Here is a 16,367-nt window from a genome sequence, read left to right on the forward strand (position 1 = left end):
ATCAACGTCTCGCCAACTGGCTGGAAGGGAAGAGCCCGTCAGACGAGAAGAAGAGGAAGAAATCCGAGCGGTCTTCTAAGACCTTTGAGGACGCCCCGGCGACGGGGGTCCAACACAAGGCCAAGCACCGCGAGTCCGCTGGCACCGGGAGCGCCAACGGTCGGGCTCTACGGGCGCCAGGCAGGGCGCACCCTCCCCGGCACCTTCAACCACGAGCCAACGCTCTGGGTCGGGTAAGAGGAAGGGCGAGCACCCGGCGAAGCTCCTGGAGAAGCCCCGGTCGAGCTCGAAGGCCCCATCGGAGGGGGAGCGAGGCAGTGTCCCCCCCCCCCCCCCCCCCTCAAGGATAAGGTGGTGAGCGCACCTAAGGTGGTGAAGGCCTTAATCCATCCGGCCAAGCCCTCTATCGAAACTGTCGCGGCGGCCCTGGCTCAGCCTGTGGAGGCTACACCAGTGGTGGCGACCTCGGGGCTCAGTCTCCCTGCCACCTCGGAGGGAGTCCTCTTTTGTGCCCATCGATAGGACCCCCGTGAAATCCCCGGCGGGGAAGAAAAAGGGGGGGCAGGGCATCGTCGTAGATTCGGCTTCAACCTCTGAGGAAGAGCTGATCGAGGTCTTAAGCCACGGCCTTGGCGTGGAAGAAGACCGGCCCGTCGGGATGGATCCCGACGCAGGTGACGACGACATCGTCGAGGGTGCCGACGGGGCCCCTGATCGCCCGTCGGATTCCCCTCTGCCAGCGCCGCAAGACAACTCGGCGGCCATTTTGTTGGCTATACAGTCCTTATGCTCAGAGATAAGGACGAGACTACCGTTGCCGACGGAGGAACCTCTCCCGTCGGGGGATCCTGAACCGGGACCTTCTGGTGTTCCCCCACCCAAGAAAAGGATTCACCCTCCACCTCCTTTTCAGTCGTCGCGCCCCGTCCAGCCCTCCTCCCCGTCCACCCGAGGGGATGATACGGGGACTGACACGGCAGCGACGGGTACGGACGACGAGGTATACGACGAGGATCTACCGTCGTCACCTCCCACCAGGGCTTCTCCGCCCGACGAGATTGGATCGTTCCACTCCATGATCGCCAGGGCATCCGAGCTTTTCCAACTCTGCCCTGAGGAGAAGAAAAAGGAAGGATTCCTTTATCAACGGCGCGAGGCCAAGAGGAAGACGGTCCTCGCGGTGCCTCTACTGGACGACATTTGGGATGAGGGCCTCACCCTCCTCAAGAACCCTTCCACGACGCCAGCTAGAAGAGACCGGTACGAGAAGAAGTACCGGGTCCCGGACGCGGCCCCCCTGTGCCTCCGGGCGCAGCCTACCCCGGACTCCGTCGTCTCCGCGGCGGCCAGGAAGAAAGCGGGGGGGGGGCGGCCTCCACATCGACTTCCCCACCGGACGGCGAGGGAAAGAAATTGGACGCTATGGGACGCAGGGTCATCTCGTCTGCAGCGACGACGATTAAAGTGGCCAACGCCTTGGCTATCGTGGCCCGCTACGACAGGGAGCTATGGTACAAACTGGCTCCCCTGCTGGACTTCCTACTGGACGACAAGAGGGCGGATGCCCTGGAGATCCTACAGGAAGGTGAGGTGGCGTCGGACCACGCCATCACTATTGCGACGGACATCGCCGACACTGGGTTTCGCCAGTTGGGCAACGGCGTGTGCCTTAGGCGGCGTGGATGGCTCAAGGCTACGGACTTCCGTCAAGACGTACAGACCAGAGTCCTGGACATGCCGTTCGATGGGAACAACCTGTTTGGGAAAACAGTGGACGATTCCCTTCAGGCCATTAAAGCGGACACTGAGACGGCCCGGGCCCTTGGGGTTCTGCATCAACGACGGACGCCCTTTCGGAGCAGCGGAGGCAAGGGCGCCTCCAAAGGTTCCGGCGGCGGTTTCTCCACCTACCGTCAAGCGGCCCGCTCGTCGTCTCAGGAGGCCTACAGAGGACGAGGCAAGTCTGGCGGACCCCGCCGTCGTCGCCAAGGAGGTCAAGGCGGCAAAGCCTCGTCGAAACAGGATTGAACCGGCCGTGGGGTCGGGCCCCCACCGAAGCACCCCGGTGGGAGGCCGGCTGGCGAGCTTCGTCAGCGTGTGGGAGTCCATCTCCACCGACCGTTGGGTGCTGGACGCCTTAGCCCGGGGCCACGCGCTCGAGTTTCAAAGAAGGTGCCCGCGCGTCCCCCCCGTGGCCAGGAAAGAGCTTCACGTCCCTCAGCTTCTCCTGGAGGTAAAGGCGATGCTCAGGAAGGGCGCCATCGAACTCGTCCCAAAGAGGCTTCGGGGCTCCGGAGTTTACTCGAGATACTTCCTCGTGAAGAAGAAGACGGGAGGATGGCGCCCCATCCTAGACCTGCGACGTCTGAACAAGTTCATCAAGGCGCAGGAGTTACGGATGGTCACCCTCCAGCACGTCCTGGGTCAGCTGGAGGAAGGAGACTTCCTGTCGTCGTTGGATTTGGAGGATGCCTACTTCCATATTCCCATCCTAAAGGGGCACCGAAAATTCCTCAGGTTTGTGGTCCAAGGGCGTCACTACCAGTTCAAAGCCCTCCCCTTCGGACTACGGTCGGCACCCAGGGTATTCACCAAGTGCCTTGCACCGGTGGCGGCGCAGCTGCGCCGCGAGGGGATCCACGTCTACCCCTACCTGGACGACTGGCTCATCCGAGCCAAGACGAGGGAGCTCGCCGTGGAGCACACGGCAAGGACCGTCCAACTTCTCACGGACCTGGGATTCTCCGTGAACTACGCCAAGTCCCACCTGGTACCCGCGCAAAACGCACTGTTTCTGGGAGCGAAGCTCGACACAGTGTCCCTTCTGGCCTCCCCGTCGGAGGAAAGGACCAGGTCCCTCCTGGGCAAGGTACAGCGGATGTTGGTTTCCGACGCGGCCAAGGTGAGGTCCATCAAGTCCCTCCTCGGAATGATGTCTTCTTGCATCTACCTCATTCCCATGTGCAGGCTCCGGATGCGCCCGTTGCAGGAGTTCCTGGACGCGCGCTGGATCCAAACGACGGGCGGCTTCGAGGAGAGGATCACACTCGACGAGAGTTTCCACCGAGCGGTCCGGTGGTGGGGCACCCGCGCGCATCTGACGGCGGGCATGGACTTCCAGACCCCAGACCACCAGGAGACAGTGACCAAGGATGCCTCCCTGGAAGGGTGGGGAGCGCACACCGAAAATCTGCACGCGAGAGGCCTTTGGCTCCCGACGGAGAAGTCCCTCCATATCAACGTCCTGTTGCTCCGTGCAGTGTTCTGGGCCCTCAGGTCCTTCCTTCCGTCCCTCAAGGGCAAGGTGGTGAGGATCTTCACCGACAACACCACCACCATGTTTTACATCAGGAAACAGGGTGGCACTGCACTGTCCAAGGAGGCGCAGGACCTGTGGCATTGGGCCGTCGCCCAAAGGATGTTTCTGGTGCCGTTTAATCTGGCAGGGATAAAAAACACCATCGCCGACTCACTCAGCAGGGAGCTGCGCTCGTGCCACGAGTGGGAACTACGGCAGGATCTAGTGGATCGCCTCTTCCGACAGTGGGGCACACCCCAGATCGACCAGTTCGCGACGGCGACGAACTCCAAGTGCCGGAGGTTCGCCAGCAGGTTTCCCCAGCCAAGGAGCATGGGCGATGCTTTTTCGTTCCCCTGGGCGGGCCTGTTCCTATATGCGTTCCCTTCATTGCCACTACTGATCCGGCTCATCAACCAGCTCAAGAGGTCACGGTGCAGGATGATCCTCGTCGCACCTGCGTGGCCGAGGCAGATATGGTTCCCGGACCTTCTGGACTTGTCAGCGTCCCCGTCAATCAAGCTGCCAGTGGACGCGGATCTGCTCTCCAGGGAAGGAGGCGCCATCCTCCACCACGACCCAAAGTCGCTGAACTTGCAGGCCTGGCTCCTGCAGCATTAGAGTTTGGAGGATACGACATACCGGCCGACTGCAGAGAGGTTCTTGCAAAGGCCAGGGCGTCCTCGACTCTTAAATGCTACGGACACAAATGGAAGAGGTTCTCTGTCTGGTGCCACGCACAGAAGATTAACCCTCTAAGGATTACGGCTCCCCAAGTACTGCCGTACCTGTTGACGCTGGCCAGAGCTGGACTGGCACACGCGTCCATCAAGATTCATCTTGCTGCGATCTCCCGATACACTAGAACCACGGGGCGGACGTCCTTGTGGTCTCATCGTCTGGTGAAAGAGTTCATGAAGGGACTGTTCAGATCGTTCCCGCCGGTGAAGGCTCCGGCCCCGGCGTGGGAGCTCAACCTGGTGCTGACCAAGCTCATGGGACCTCCGTTCGAGCCTCTGCACTCGGCCCCGTTGAAGTTCCTGTCGTGGAAAACAGCGTTTCTTGTGGCCATCACCTCCGCACGACGGGTGGGAGAGATCCAGGCCCTTTCCTGCAAGGCCCCGTACTTGACTTTTCACGACACGAGGGTGGTGCTCAGGACGCACCCCTCCTTCATGCCCAAGGTGCCGTCGGACTTCCACCTCAACGAACCCTTGGTGTTGCCTGTGTTTTTCCCGTCGCCTTCGTCGCCGGCTGAGAGGACTTTGCACTCGCTGGATGTGGCTAGAGTGCTGAAGTTCTACGTGGATCGCACGAAGTGTTTTCGCAAGACGTCACAACTCTTTGTGAACTTTGGACCTGTCAATCAGGGGAAGGCTCTCTCGAAGGCTTCCATTTCCAGGTGGCTCTCCGGCTGTATCATGTACTGTCACCGGTTGGCAAACCGACCGCGGCCTGGCCGTCCGAGAGCACATTCCACCAGAGCGATCGCAGCTACCACGGCGTTCCTATCTGGTGTGCCCCTGCTGGACATTTGCAGGGCTGCTACGTGGAGGTCGACGCACACCTTCACGAAATTCTACTGCGTCGATCGGGATTCCAGGGAGGAGTCCAGGGTCGGCCAAGCAGTGCTGCGCAACCTGTTCGCCTGAGGTGAGCCTGGTGAGGAGGTAAGATTGCTTAATGTTGAGTTTGATGTGATGCTTAATGTTGAGCCTTTGCCACCTCCCGTGGTTGTGCATGTGGGTACTGCTATGTATTCTTTATTCATGAGCATGTGAATCCATGCCAAACCCCATGCTGGAGAAGGAACAAGTTACTTACCTGTAACTGTTGTTCTTCAGCATGGGTCTGGCATGGATTCACATGCGAACCCTCCCGCCTACCCCTCTGCGGCTCTTCACTTGGTCATACTGCCACTTCACGTGCTTCCAAATCTGAAGATGGCTGCCAGAGGCGGTGCTTAGGTAGAGGGCAGTCATTGGCTGTGGTCAGTATGACGCAGAGACCAGTGATTGGTTATTACTACGAAAGACAGATCAGAAACGAAACTGATACTGGTTTTTTCTTTACCGAGGATTCCCAGCCTGACGACGGGGAATATTCATGAGCATGTGAATCCATGCCAGACCCATGCTGGAGAACAACAGTTACAGGTAAGTAACTTGTTCCAAGTGATACATTTCCAAAAGTAGTAACGAGACTAAGGGAAGAAATGTTTCCTAATACTGACAGCCTGAAGGAAATGTCAGTTTCCCCATGAAATATTAACAAAAGCCAGTGTAGTGAAGTTAAAAGCCAAAGATTTGGGGGTCCACAGAAATGGAAGGAAGGTGCTGTAAAGACAAATCTTTTCTAACACCCGCTAACATATTCTTGATGCTTGAACACAAATTTGCGCGCATGGAAGGCTGCTACCTCTAGGCGTTCTACATGGAAATGTCCCCATGAAAATGTCATGTGACGATGTAATCGGCAAAATGTATTTTTAACAAATGTAGTCATTCAATAAAAGCAATGCAAAGTGTACATGTCCCCAGTAATAAGGTCACCTGAAAAGAAATTTCTAAATACACAAGTGCAAGGCTGTAACCATAAATATGATAAAACCTCTAACAAAACCTCCATAATCACCCTAACTCTATTTCTAAACCTTCTCCTAACTCTAATTACAACCCTTATTCCACCCTGAACTCCTACACAACACTAACCCTTCAGCGCGCTAAAGCATTTTGTTTGCATGTTACCCAATACAAAATATAAGAGAAAGTTAACCCTTCTCAAACTCCATTACCAGCTCGACACATACATAGTATTTGCCCTAATCCAAACCCTTGCTCTAATATCCTTGGCCTTTCCCGAACTGCAACTCTACCACTTGCCCTAATGCTTACTTTACCCTAACCACTATCCTACAGCAACATCACCCGCCCTCTTCAACCTCCCTATCTTTAACACTTACCCAAACCATTACTCTGTTAGCCCTAGATTTACAATAACCCCTAACGCTAACCCTGACACTTAATGTACGCTTACGACTAACATAACCCCAACTGCTTTACTCTAACCCCTATCCTTACCCCTTCTACCCCAACACTAAACCAGGCAATCACAAACCCACTAAACCCTCCTTAACAATTACTGTAGCAGCACTACATTCCAACAACTTTTCCGCTGCATTTCACTCCTTTTTGCTTGGCAACTTTTTCACTGCAGAGGTATTTTCACTGATCTTTACACTTTTGTTGGCTAAATCTCCACTGGATACCCATCTACGAAGGGGACTGAAGCTCTCCACCAGCATTTCAAGCTCCCCACAAAGTCTAGTAGTGAAGCTCTGTCTCTGCAGCAAACAAGAAGGAACTGACTGGTCTCCTTCCTTTTGTACCGACTAAGGCAGCTTGGCTAATCTCCTGCCCCCACACCATCATCTCCCTGAAGCTTGTGGGCGTGTTTTTGCGTGTCCCAAAATTGGGAGCCCCTTTGTTGCAACTAACTCGGCATTCCTCTGTGGCTACTGGACTTAATCTTCTGTCTGAACTTGGCGACATCTGGCAAATGCCAAGATTCAATCGGTACTTGAACCTCCAGGCGCCTATGCTTCCCTTCCTTTGTCACCCAACCATGTCACCACATTATGTGGGGGTTGAGATGACCAGCATTTTTCTTGTTTTTTTCCGATGACAAATCTCGAATCATTATTCCCTGGCGTCTTGATGTGGACCCCATTGAGTTTTCTGCTCCTGTGCCTGTAGACCTTTCTGGCGCAAAGCTTGTCGGAGAGCCTGCTCCGCTGCTTCCGGCACGTTCGGGTTGGGCTGTCTGCTGAGTTGGCAGGACATTTTGATAAAGATGCTGTACCTTTTGGTCTGCTGCGTCAAGTTAGCTGAAGTCTCAGGGGGGGTCTCTGGACCATAGTGACTATTGATCAACCGCTAGAACTGCAAACCTCCTTCACTGGGACTGGATGCTGGGATTTCTTTCATCTTCCTGCGCTTCGGTGGGCAGCTTTATTGGGATTCTTATCTTGGGTTCCTTTCTTGGGGTCCAAGTGTCTGCATGTTTTGGATCACGCTGAACTCTGGCGCTGTAACTGGTAGGGCACTTCACAATCCAAAGCCTTTCCACATGTCTCCTTGGTTGCCATTGGACGAAACATGCCTTATTTCTGAAAAGTTAGGGAAAACTAAGTTCATCCCCGATAAGTATTTTACTAGACTGCCACACATTTTTAGAGATTGCCTCTGTTGCCTCTTTGGCACAGTTGCCTTCTAAAGATTAACTGTAGTCATTTTTGCCTTTGTGAAGATTACATTTGTATACAAATTGTTCAGTAAGAATTGGTGCAGTCACACTGTGTGAGACTACACAAGGCTGATCTGCTTGGTATTGGGTAACCCACCTTTTGGTTTAGGTCTGTACTACACAGGTTGGTAGTGTGACTGAGCAGCCAGGCCTATCAAGAGGGGTAAATGTGAGCTGTACCAATGAAATCCATCAATACAAGTGACCAGCTAACACTTAACGTTTCAGTTGTAAATAATTAATTTAACATCATTTTAAATGAGCATTCTTTAAAAATGCAATTCTTTGTAGTAGTTCAAGTAAACTTTACAGAATCAATAAAGCTTGGGAATAATCTTCGCATATGCTCGATACACTTCTCCTACAACCAGAAGTGACTTAGTATTTGCATTTATATTACTCTTACGTCCCGTCCCCTTTCCTCCATACTGTATTGGGGGGGGGGGGGGGTCCCTTACAAGGGACGGGAGACGGAACTTTGTTCACCAGAAAAAAACTTTCCCCTTTAAATTTAGAGGCGCAAGGCCCAGGGAGCATGCGCTGCTCTGACTCCGCCCTCCGGCACCACACCTCAGTCCCCTTTTCTGCATCAATGGGAACAGGCCGAAATCACCAGCGCTTCTGGTTTTGGCTTCGGCCATGTAAATTCCACGTGCGGATACTTGTCTTTTGTCTCCATCATTCAGGTACTCGGTCCTCAGGTGGCATGCTCCTCCCCGGCACATGTCGACTTCTACAGGGTCCAGCAGGTGTCTATTCGGCAACAGGCTCTTTCCAACTTCAGACCCCCGCGCCCTCTGCCTACGTTGCTTTGGCCTAGACCACGGTTGGCAATCATGTTCGGCGTGTGACTTGCTGTCCTCGAAGGCGCTGAAGAACAGACTAGCCAGGTGGAGGGAGCTCTTCCAGAAGTCGCCTCCAGCAGATCTCAAGAACTTCATGACGCATCGAACCAGGCCCAAGGTAGGTCCGATTATTTTCCAGGGCACCCCACAAGGGAGATGCCTTCCCAGGCACTCTCCCGCGTGGGAGGGACCGGCCAGGTCCTTTTACCGGTACGTGCACTGAGGCTGCTGCAGGTACCGGCCTTCGGGTCGAGGGATCCTAGGATCCTCCCGGGCGCAGTGTTGAGGGGCCAGAAGGTTGTTTTACTGGGTCTACACCCGAGGGGCTCTCCAAGAGTCTTGGACGAGGCCGGGCCCAGCGGGCCGAACACCACATCGCAGGCAGCTCGACAAAATGGCTGCCGCGCCAGAAAAAGGAACAGGTCCGACGCCATTCCAGGAATTCGGCGAAGAAAGAGTGTCAAGGTGGGACTTGCTTCAATAAGGTACATGGCCTACAGTCTACCCCTCATTTGCGCAGGGCAGCTTTCCCTTGCGTCCATATGGACAGGGTATGCAGCGGCTCCAGCAGCCCTCCGCTATCCCGTCGGCAACCCCCCCCTGCCACCTCTTTGGCCAGTGAGGCGGTGCTCTTCGAGAAGTTCCTCAGCCTCATGAGGTCTCCTCAGATGGGGGTTATCATCAAAGATGCCATCAGGGAAGTCATCCCTGCCATGCTAGCGGCACCATAGACGACTCCATTGGGCCCCCAGATCTCGGTGTAGCAGCCGCCTCCTCTGGCTCCACAGCCAACTCTGCAGCAACCGGCTGCAGTCCCTGTACCCCAGCCTCCGGCACCATCTACTCCTCCCCCAGATCCGCAGGATACGGACTAGGAGGATCCGGACACGCCATCCTCACCCAGGGCCTTCAACGAAAGTCTTACTGGCCTGGCAGATTACCTGGGCCTCCCTAACCCGAAGTCAAACAACCAGCAGAGGGGGTTCTGGCTGAAGTCCTCACGCGACGCCAGTCTACCAGCACGGGGATTCCACTGCAAACCGATGTAGCCTCCCTGGACAAGAAGGGTTGGCTCAAGCCCCACTCGGTCCAGCCGGTCAATCGACGCCTGGATGCCAAGTACAGGCAGATGGAAGGGGGGGGGATACACTCTACACTCTTGCTCTCGACCCATCCTCAGCCACACTCTTTGTTGATCGCTGCAGCATCCCTTTACTGCAAGCCTGTCGTCCTCAGCCTCCTCCTCTGTGGGCGCTGCTTGGAGGCGTACGGCAAGAAACTCTAATCGAACGTATCCTTGCAACTTCGTCAGGCCAACGCTGCTGCCATTCTGGCTGCCGCCAACCAAAAGTTATGGCAGTAAATTGCAGACTTCCTCCCGGAACTCCCCACCCAGTGCCAATCACGCTTTAAGGCGGGGCTAGCTGAAGCCAAGCTTGTGGCGCATGACCTCATGGAATCCAGTGGCTCATATCGATGACTCAGGCCGTGCCATCTGCATTGTCATGGACATGAGAACAGCCTGGCTCTGGGCAACGAAATTCAACCCAGATGTCCAGGAGTGCATTCCAGCTCTACCGTTCGAGGGGGAGGGGGTGGACCTCTTCCACTCCTACGGACGAAGCGCTGGACAAAAAGAACAGCTCACAAATGGCAGTCTCTATCCATTCTTACAAAGACCACGCCCAAATCGCAACATCCAATCTCAGCTGCGCTCTGAAAAGGGTCGTACATATGGATGGTTCTGCGGCTTCCAGGAACGCAGATCCAGGCAGTCGGACTGCTTGCCATTTGAGAACCAGCGCAAACGGGGGTGTAAGGGCTTTTTCCAGTCCCCCTCATCAGCGTCTGCCTCCGAGGGAAAGAAGGCATGACACGCCCCTTCGGGTCCACTTGTCTCCGGTGAGGCGCAGGCTTGCTCTCATGCACATTTCTGGTGCCAGAATTTCACTGACCCCTGGATCCGCTCCGTAGTATTCACGCGGTACCACCTTCCTATCACAGCCTCTCCTCCCCTCCCACAGGTTGGGACAGCAACTCTTTTGGCAGAGATCTGGTTGCTCGTAGAGAGCCAGGCAGTGGAGAAAGTTCCAGCCTCTCAGCAAGGTTTTGGCTTTTACTCCTGGATTGTCGCCATTTAGAAGAACCAGGTTGGCCTGAGAGTTGTGCTGGACCTTTGCACCCTTAACCTCTCCCTACCCCTGCAAAAATTCATGATGGTTACGCCAGCTTTTATAGCAGAGACATTAGACAAGGGAGACTGGATGTGCTCCCTGGACCTGAAGGACAGGTACCTACACGTCCCGATTTGGCAGCACCATTGTTCTTTCCTATGGTTCAGGATCATGGGCTACCATTTTCAATACAAAGTCCTTCCATTTGGCCTCAACTCGGGTCCCCAGGGTCTTTACCAGACTAATGAACGCTGTGGCGGCCCTCCTCGGAGCGCAGGGTCTCTACATCTACCCATACCTAGACGACTGGCTCGTCAGGGCTACATCTCTGGAAGCTCTTCCCATGCCCTTATGAACACACTGCAAGATCTGGGCTTCTCGCGCAAACTCCAGAAGTCACAGCTGCAGCCTACGCAGACTGACATTCCTGGGACTCATTTGGAACACGTGCTCCGAGAGGGTCTTCCTGTCAGAGGACAAAATCTCAGCCATCAAGAGGACCACCGCCCACTTGCTCAGCAGAGAGGTGACCTCGGCATGGTCATACCAACATCTCCTGGGACTACTTGCAGTGGTCCTATGAGCCTTGCCGCACACGAGACAAAGGATGAGAAGGATTCAGCTGCACTTCGCTGCCTCATGGAATCTGGAGCAGGGCTCTCAATCCGAGATCAACGTTCCTCCATCTCTCCACCCGGACCTAACCTGGTGGTCCATGGACTGCAACCTACAGACTGGCAAGCCCTTTTCGGTCACCCTCTCCGCAGGCCACCATCACCAGACTCCTCGCTCGAGGGCTGGGGAGCCACCCTGGACGATCTCTCGGTCCACGGCACCTTGACTCGACGGGAGCAGGAATACCACATCAATTGGTTGGAGCTGAACGCCGTCTGGCTAGCGCTCAGAGCATTCCTACCACTTCTCAAGGGTAAGGTTGTCCTCAGACAGACAACTCGACCAGCATGTAATACGTCAACAAGCAGGGAGGCACCAGATCCCCCTCCTCTGTGTAGACTGGCGAACAGCATGTGGGAATGGGCCCTGGAAAATGACAATTACCTCTGCAGTCCATCTCCCGGGGGGGAATCCAACCTGGAAGCGTACCAGCTCAGCAGGCTGGGAGCGGACAATTAAGAGTGGCAGCTAAACCTCGTTCAGGAGAACTTCGACAGGTGGGGTCACCCCGACGTGGATGTCTTTGACACCTGGCACAACAAGTGTCCCCAGTTTGCATCATGGCAAGGTCCGGGTCCCGGATCTCTGGGCGACGCATTTCACCTCTAGTGGACCGGCATGAAAGCCTACGCCTTTCCGCCCATTCCTCTGATCCGCAGGGTAATTTGCAAGATCAAGGAGTCTCGCTGACTCATCATTCTGATAGCTCCATGGTTTTCGGAGCTACTCAGCCCCTCGGAGGTGCTCCAGATACACCTTGCGACGGGCCCAGCACATCTTCTGGCGATGCAGGGGGGCAGAATCATCCACCCTGCGCCAGGGAAACAAGCCCTCACAGCGTGGTACCTGAGCAGGTAACGCTTCGGCACCTTAGCCGCTGACAGGCCAATGTGGAGATCATACAAGGCGCCAGGAGCAAATCCACCATGGCCCAGTACAAAAGCAAATGGACCAGATTCTACCACTTTGCAGACTCCAAGGGAATTGACCCCTTGGACGACGTGCTCTCCTTTTCGGCACACCTCGCTCATTCAGGCATATAGGTGGACACCTGCCGCACATACCTTGCAGCCATTGGGGCATACAAGAGCTCAGAGGAAGGCATTCTTTCCTCCTCGAACCCTATCGTCAAACATCTGACGGTCTCGCTAGGCTCCACCCGCCTGTCAAGAGATCGCACCCGGTGTGGGACCTTACCATAGTCTTGGGCGCACTGGCACACCAACCATTCGAGCCAATGGCGTACGTGGACATCAGGTTGGTCACAATCAAGACAGCCTTACTAGTCGGCATTACCTCGCTCGTAGAGTGAGCGAAATCCAGGCGCTGGTCACCTCTGAGCCATATACCACCTTTCACAAGGACAAGGTAGTCATGCGGACGCACCCGGCATTTCTGCCCAAGGTTCCGTCTGCTTCCACCTGAACGAGGAAATCGTCCTTCCTATGTTTTTTCCCGACCCTAAGGACGAAACAGAGTGCTGCACTGCCTTGATGTCGGGCGTGCTCTGAAATTCTACTTGGACAGGACCAAGGGCTTCCGCAAATCGGAAGCCCGGTTTGTCACTTTTGGAGGCTCAAGACCAGGCTATCAGGCCTCCATATCCTGCTGGATGGTCTCCGCCATCAAAGAAGCGTAGGAGGGCCAGCACAAGCCCCTGCCGGCCAACATGCATGCCCACTCGGTCAGGGCCAAGGCAACGGCCATCGTATTCCAGCACCATGTCCCTTGGCAAGTCATAAGCAGGACGGCCACTTGTCGCTCTCCTTCATTTTTCAGCAAGCATTGGATGCTGGCTCTAGATCTGATGCGGCTTTCGGACAGGCGGTTCTCAGAAACCAATTTGCTTAAGGAGGGTCTCCTCTCCACCCTGGGGCTACAATCAGTTGTAATAGCCCATTCAGTATGGAGGAAAGGGAACGGGACGTAAGAGTAATAAGTTACTCAACGTAGTGACTAACGTATTCTTAGTCCATAGTCCCTTCTTTTCCGCCATACGTCCAACCAACCCCCCCTCACTTTGCCCCCCCTCCCTAATAATACTGTTGTCATTAGGCAATGTTAAATCTATTGTCTTGTCGACTCGTCAATGGGGACTGAGGTGTGGTGCTGGAGGGCGGAGTCAGGGCAGCGCATTTTCCCTGGGCCACGCCCCCGCATGCCTCTAAATTGAAAGGGGAAGGTTTTTTCTGGTGAGAAAGGTTCTGTCTCCAGTCCCTTGGAAGGTATGCCCCCCATATAGTATGGTAGAAAGGGGACTATGGACTAGGAGCACGTTAGTCACTACAGTGAGTAACTTATAATATCACACCTATATACTTTGTAGACACTGGGTTGCAGAAAGGAAGGGTTCAGAAAAATAAAAGGTTAGAACAGTTTCTTAAAAGTGCAAACTGAATCCTCCAATGAGATCTAGGTAAGCCTTTCCAGCAGTAACCGTATTCAGCAAGTTACACCCTATGGAAGGACACGCAATGCCAAACTCAATGGATTTAGAAGAGTACCTTTAGGGAGCCAGGACAGCCAAAGTCATTTGGACAAAGGCTATATAGTTCTGATGCACTTCTTGCATAAAGTTTTTCACAAAGTCAGATTGTTCACAGAAAATCACCGAAGAGAAACAAGCTGTTAGGCTTGTGCAAAGGGGAGTTGGAATAAACTCAAAGTTAAGCAAGTGCAAATCTCAAGTGAGACAGCACTACTTACGGCAGGAAGGTAAGTACCCCCAAGCCAAAACAGTACCTCTGGTTAGAAGAAAAGTGGTCCAGCTTGATGGTCTCTTGCTACAGCTATGCAGAACCTGGTTCCTGAGCCTTTCCTGAGCCGCAGTCCTGGAGACAAGAGGGAGGACGTCTGGAGGGCTCCTGCAGCAGTACTCTGGAAGGTCGTCAGCAGCTAGGGGTTCTCTTCAATTCAGTGACCATTTGCGTTGTCAGTGCTTCGCAAACAGCACTGATGCAGAACAAATATCTGGTTAGACTTTCCTTGCTCCCTCGTCCTGGACTCTGGATCGGGATTTCCTGCTTCTGGAGTTTCCTTGGGAGGCTCCTGGAGCTTTTGTTTGTATTCTTTCTACGGCAGATGTTGCACTCTGTTATGGACACTCAACCCCTGGCATTGGGCTTCTGCAGCAACCGAGAGGCACAGGAAGTCGCAGGTTGCGCCAAAGTGGAGTTTGTCTCTGGGATACTAACCCAAGGAAAGAAGTCCCCTTCCGGAGCTTCTGTCGATTCCAAAAAGGTCCGCACAGCAGCAGGGCTTCACCGGTACTTCGAGGTCCAGGAGATTACAGCGGGCTTCTCTTGACGATTTCTGCTTCAGATGTTTTTTCCAGTGGTCGACTCTGACTCTAGTCCCAAAACCTCCTTTTAAGCAAGTCTTCCTATTCATGCACAGCCTAGGCTATCAATCACACAGCAGGGTGGCTGTCCTTTAAGGACAGCCAACTGGCCAATCAGGACTGGTTTTGTTCAGGCACACCTACCGACAAAGGACAGGAGTTACGGGACCCTCCCTCACATAGTTTCCTCCCAGACACATGGGAGCCAGGGGCAGGCTTTAGGGCTGAAGCATGCCAAAGGCAAAACACACAAAGGGCTCAATTTTGTCAACGCGCAAAGTAAAAGCAATGAAAGACCACACAAACAGAAAATGGCAAAAAAAGAAGACTGGCCATTTTGACAAAATGGACACCCATGGGTGCTGTAATGCAGCTGAGGGTCCAGCCTGCGGTAGAAAAGCACAATGGTAGTAAATATTAAACTACTGCCACCAGCCATTTAAAGTTGAGGGTAACACAAAATGTTACATGAGAAAGTAGATTAAGGGCCTACTAAGTAACCCCCCAGCACTCCACTTTAGATGGGGTGTGCTGGACCTACAAAGAGAAAAGGTAAGTAAGGTCCATGTCACCTTACTGTTCTTGGGAACTGTAGTTCACCCAAGAAAATGTATTTAAACCTTAAGAGAAATCCAAAGGACTTCTCAGTGACACTACACTGAAGGTGATGTGTCACTATACAAAGATCAGATGTCTATGGAGTTCGTCAGACTCCAAAAACAGTGAAAACATAAAATCCAAATCAGGGAAAAACACACGAGAGTGAGAAAAAGGTCCCACTCGAAAGATAAAATGAAAAAGTCTGGGGGTCTCTAAGGTGGAAGGGAATTAGCAAAAATGAAAATTCTCCCTAACACAAATATATTGTGCGGCCCGTCTCTTGTTGCATCTATAAGTTTTGTCTATACCTTTTTCACCACCATGCTCACTTCCTGAGAATTTGGTCTGTCCTGCTCTGCCACAGTACCCTTTGAAGAATTTTGTGCACCAAATTTATTTTTATTGGACATTTGTATGACGCCTCTACACAGATTTTTCGAAAGGACATCCTGTGACCCCAGTGAGCTGGATGTACCTGGAGCTTGTAGAAATGTCCCTAGGGAAAATCCACCCAATACTCCCATTTGCAATGCCTATTACAATCAGAATTGTCTTGAGGCTAATATTTGCTTTTCAACTGATGTGCTAATTAGAACTGTGTGCGCCTGAGTCAGGCCCATTGGTATTCAAACCTATAACCTTCATGTAGTAATGTACTCTGCCTTAAGTGCACTTGCCACACATTTTCTGAAATGGTTATGCAATATCAATGTTTTTCATTTTTCAGATTAGAAGCTCAGGAGGAAGCCTCTTCAAAGGAAAGGTAGGAATAATATGTATTCTATACAGTTTAATAGAAAAGAAAAACCAATTTGTTAATCGAGATTGCACAGTAAGATTGTGTACTTAGCTCTTGTCAGTTTATGGTACATAGTGTGTCTGTGTGCACTGTATAGTCATTATTTGGGCTAAATCAACTAAAGGACATTTTTCATTAGTTATTGAAAATATGCACCCGAGGAAAGACCCTCGGCCAATCGGGTGGCTGTAATCACGGGTGAGAACACTGTGTACAAGCCCACGTTTCTCCAGCCACCAATGCCCTTCTCAGGGTGCCGCCATCTTGATATTGGAGAGCCAATAGTGATCACCTTGCTGTTGCCTCCCCACGCTCCCACCCTCTTCCCCCA

The 16,367-nt window shown here is 53.3% G+C and overlaps 1 protein-coding gene across 7 annotated transcripts in view; it reads left to right on the top strand.

Annotated features, from left to right (window-relative positions):
- BCLAF3 (BCLAF1 and THRAP3 family member 3) overlaps positions 1 to 16,367 on the top strand; it is an 856,420-nt gene that overhangs the window by 346,460 nt on the left and 493,593 nt on the right. For all 7 annotated transcript variants that reach the window (XM_069637104.1, XM_069637097.1, XM_069637096.1 and 4 more), the window contains one exon: positions 15,965 to 16,000. In XM_069637104.1, coding sequence (XP_069493205.1) covers positions 15,965 to 16,000 — 36 coding nt within the window. The remainder of the gene's footprint in view (positions 1 to 15,964; positions 16,001 to 16,367) is intronic.

Source organism: Ambystoma mexicanum, chromosome 7p (genome assembly GCF_040938575.1).
Source record: "Ambystoma mexicanum isolate Mex_15411 chromosome 7p, UKY_AmexF1_1, whole genome shotgun sequence".
In the NCBI taxonomy this organism is placed as follows: domain Eukaryota; kingdom Metazoa; phylum Chordata; class Amphibia; order Caudata; family Ambystomatidae; genus Ambystoma; species Ambystoma mexicanum.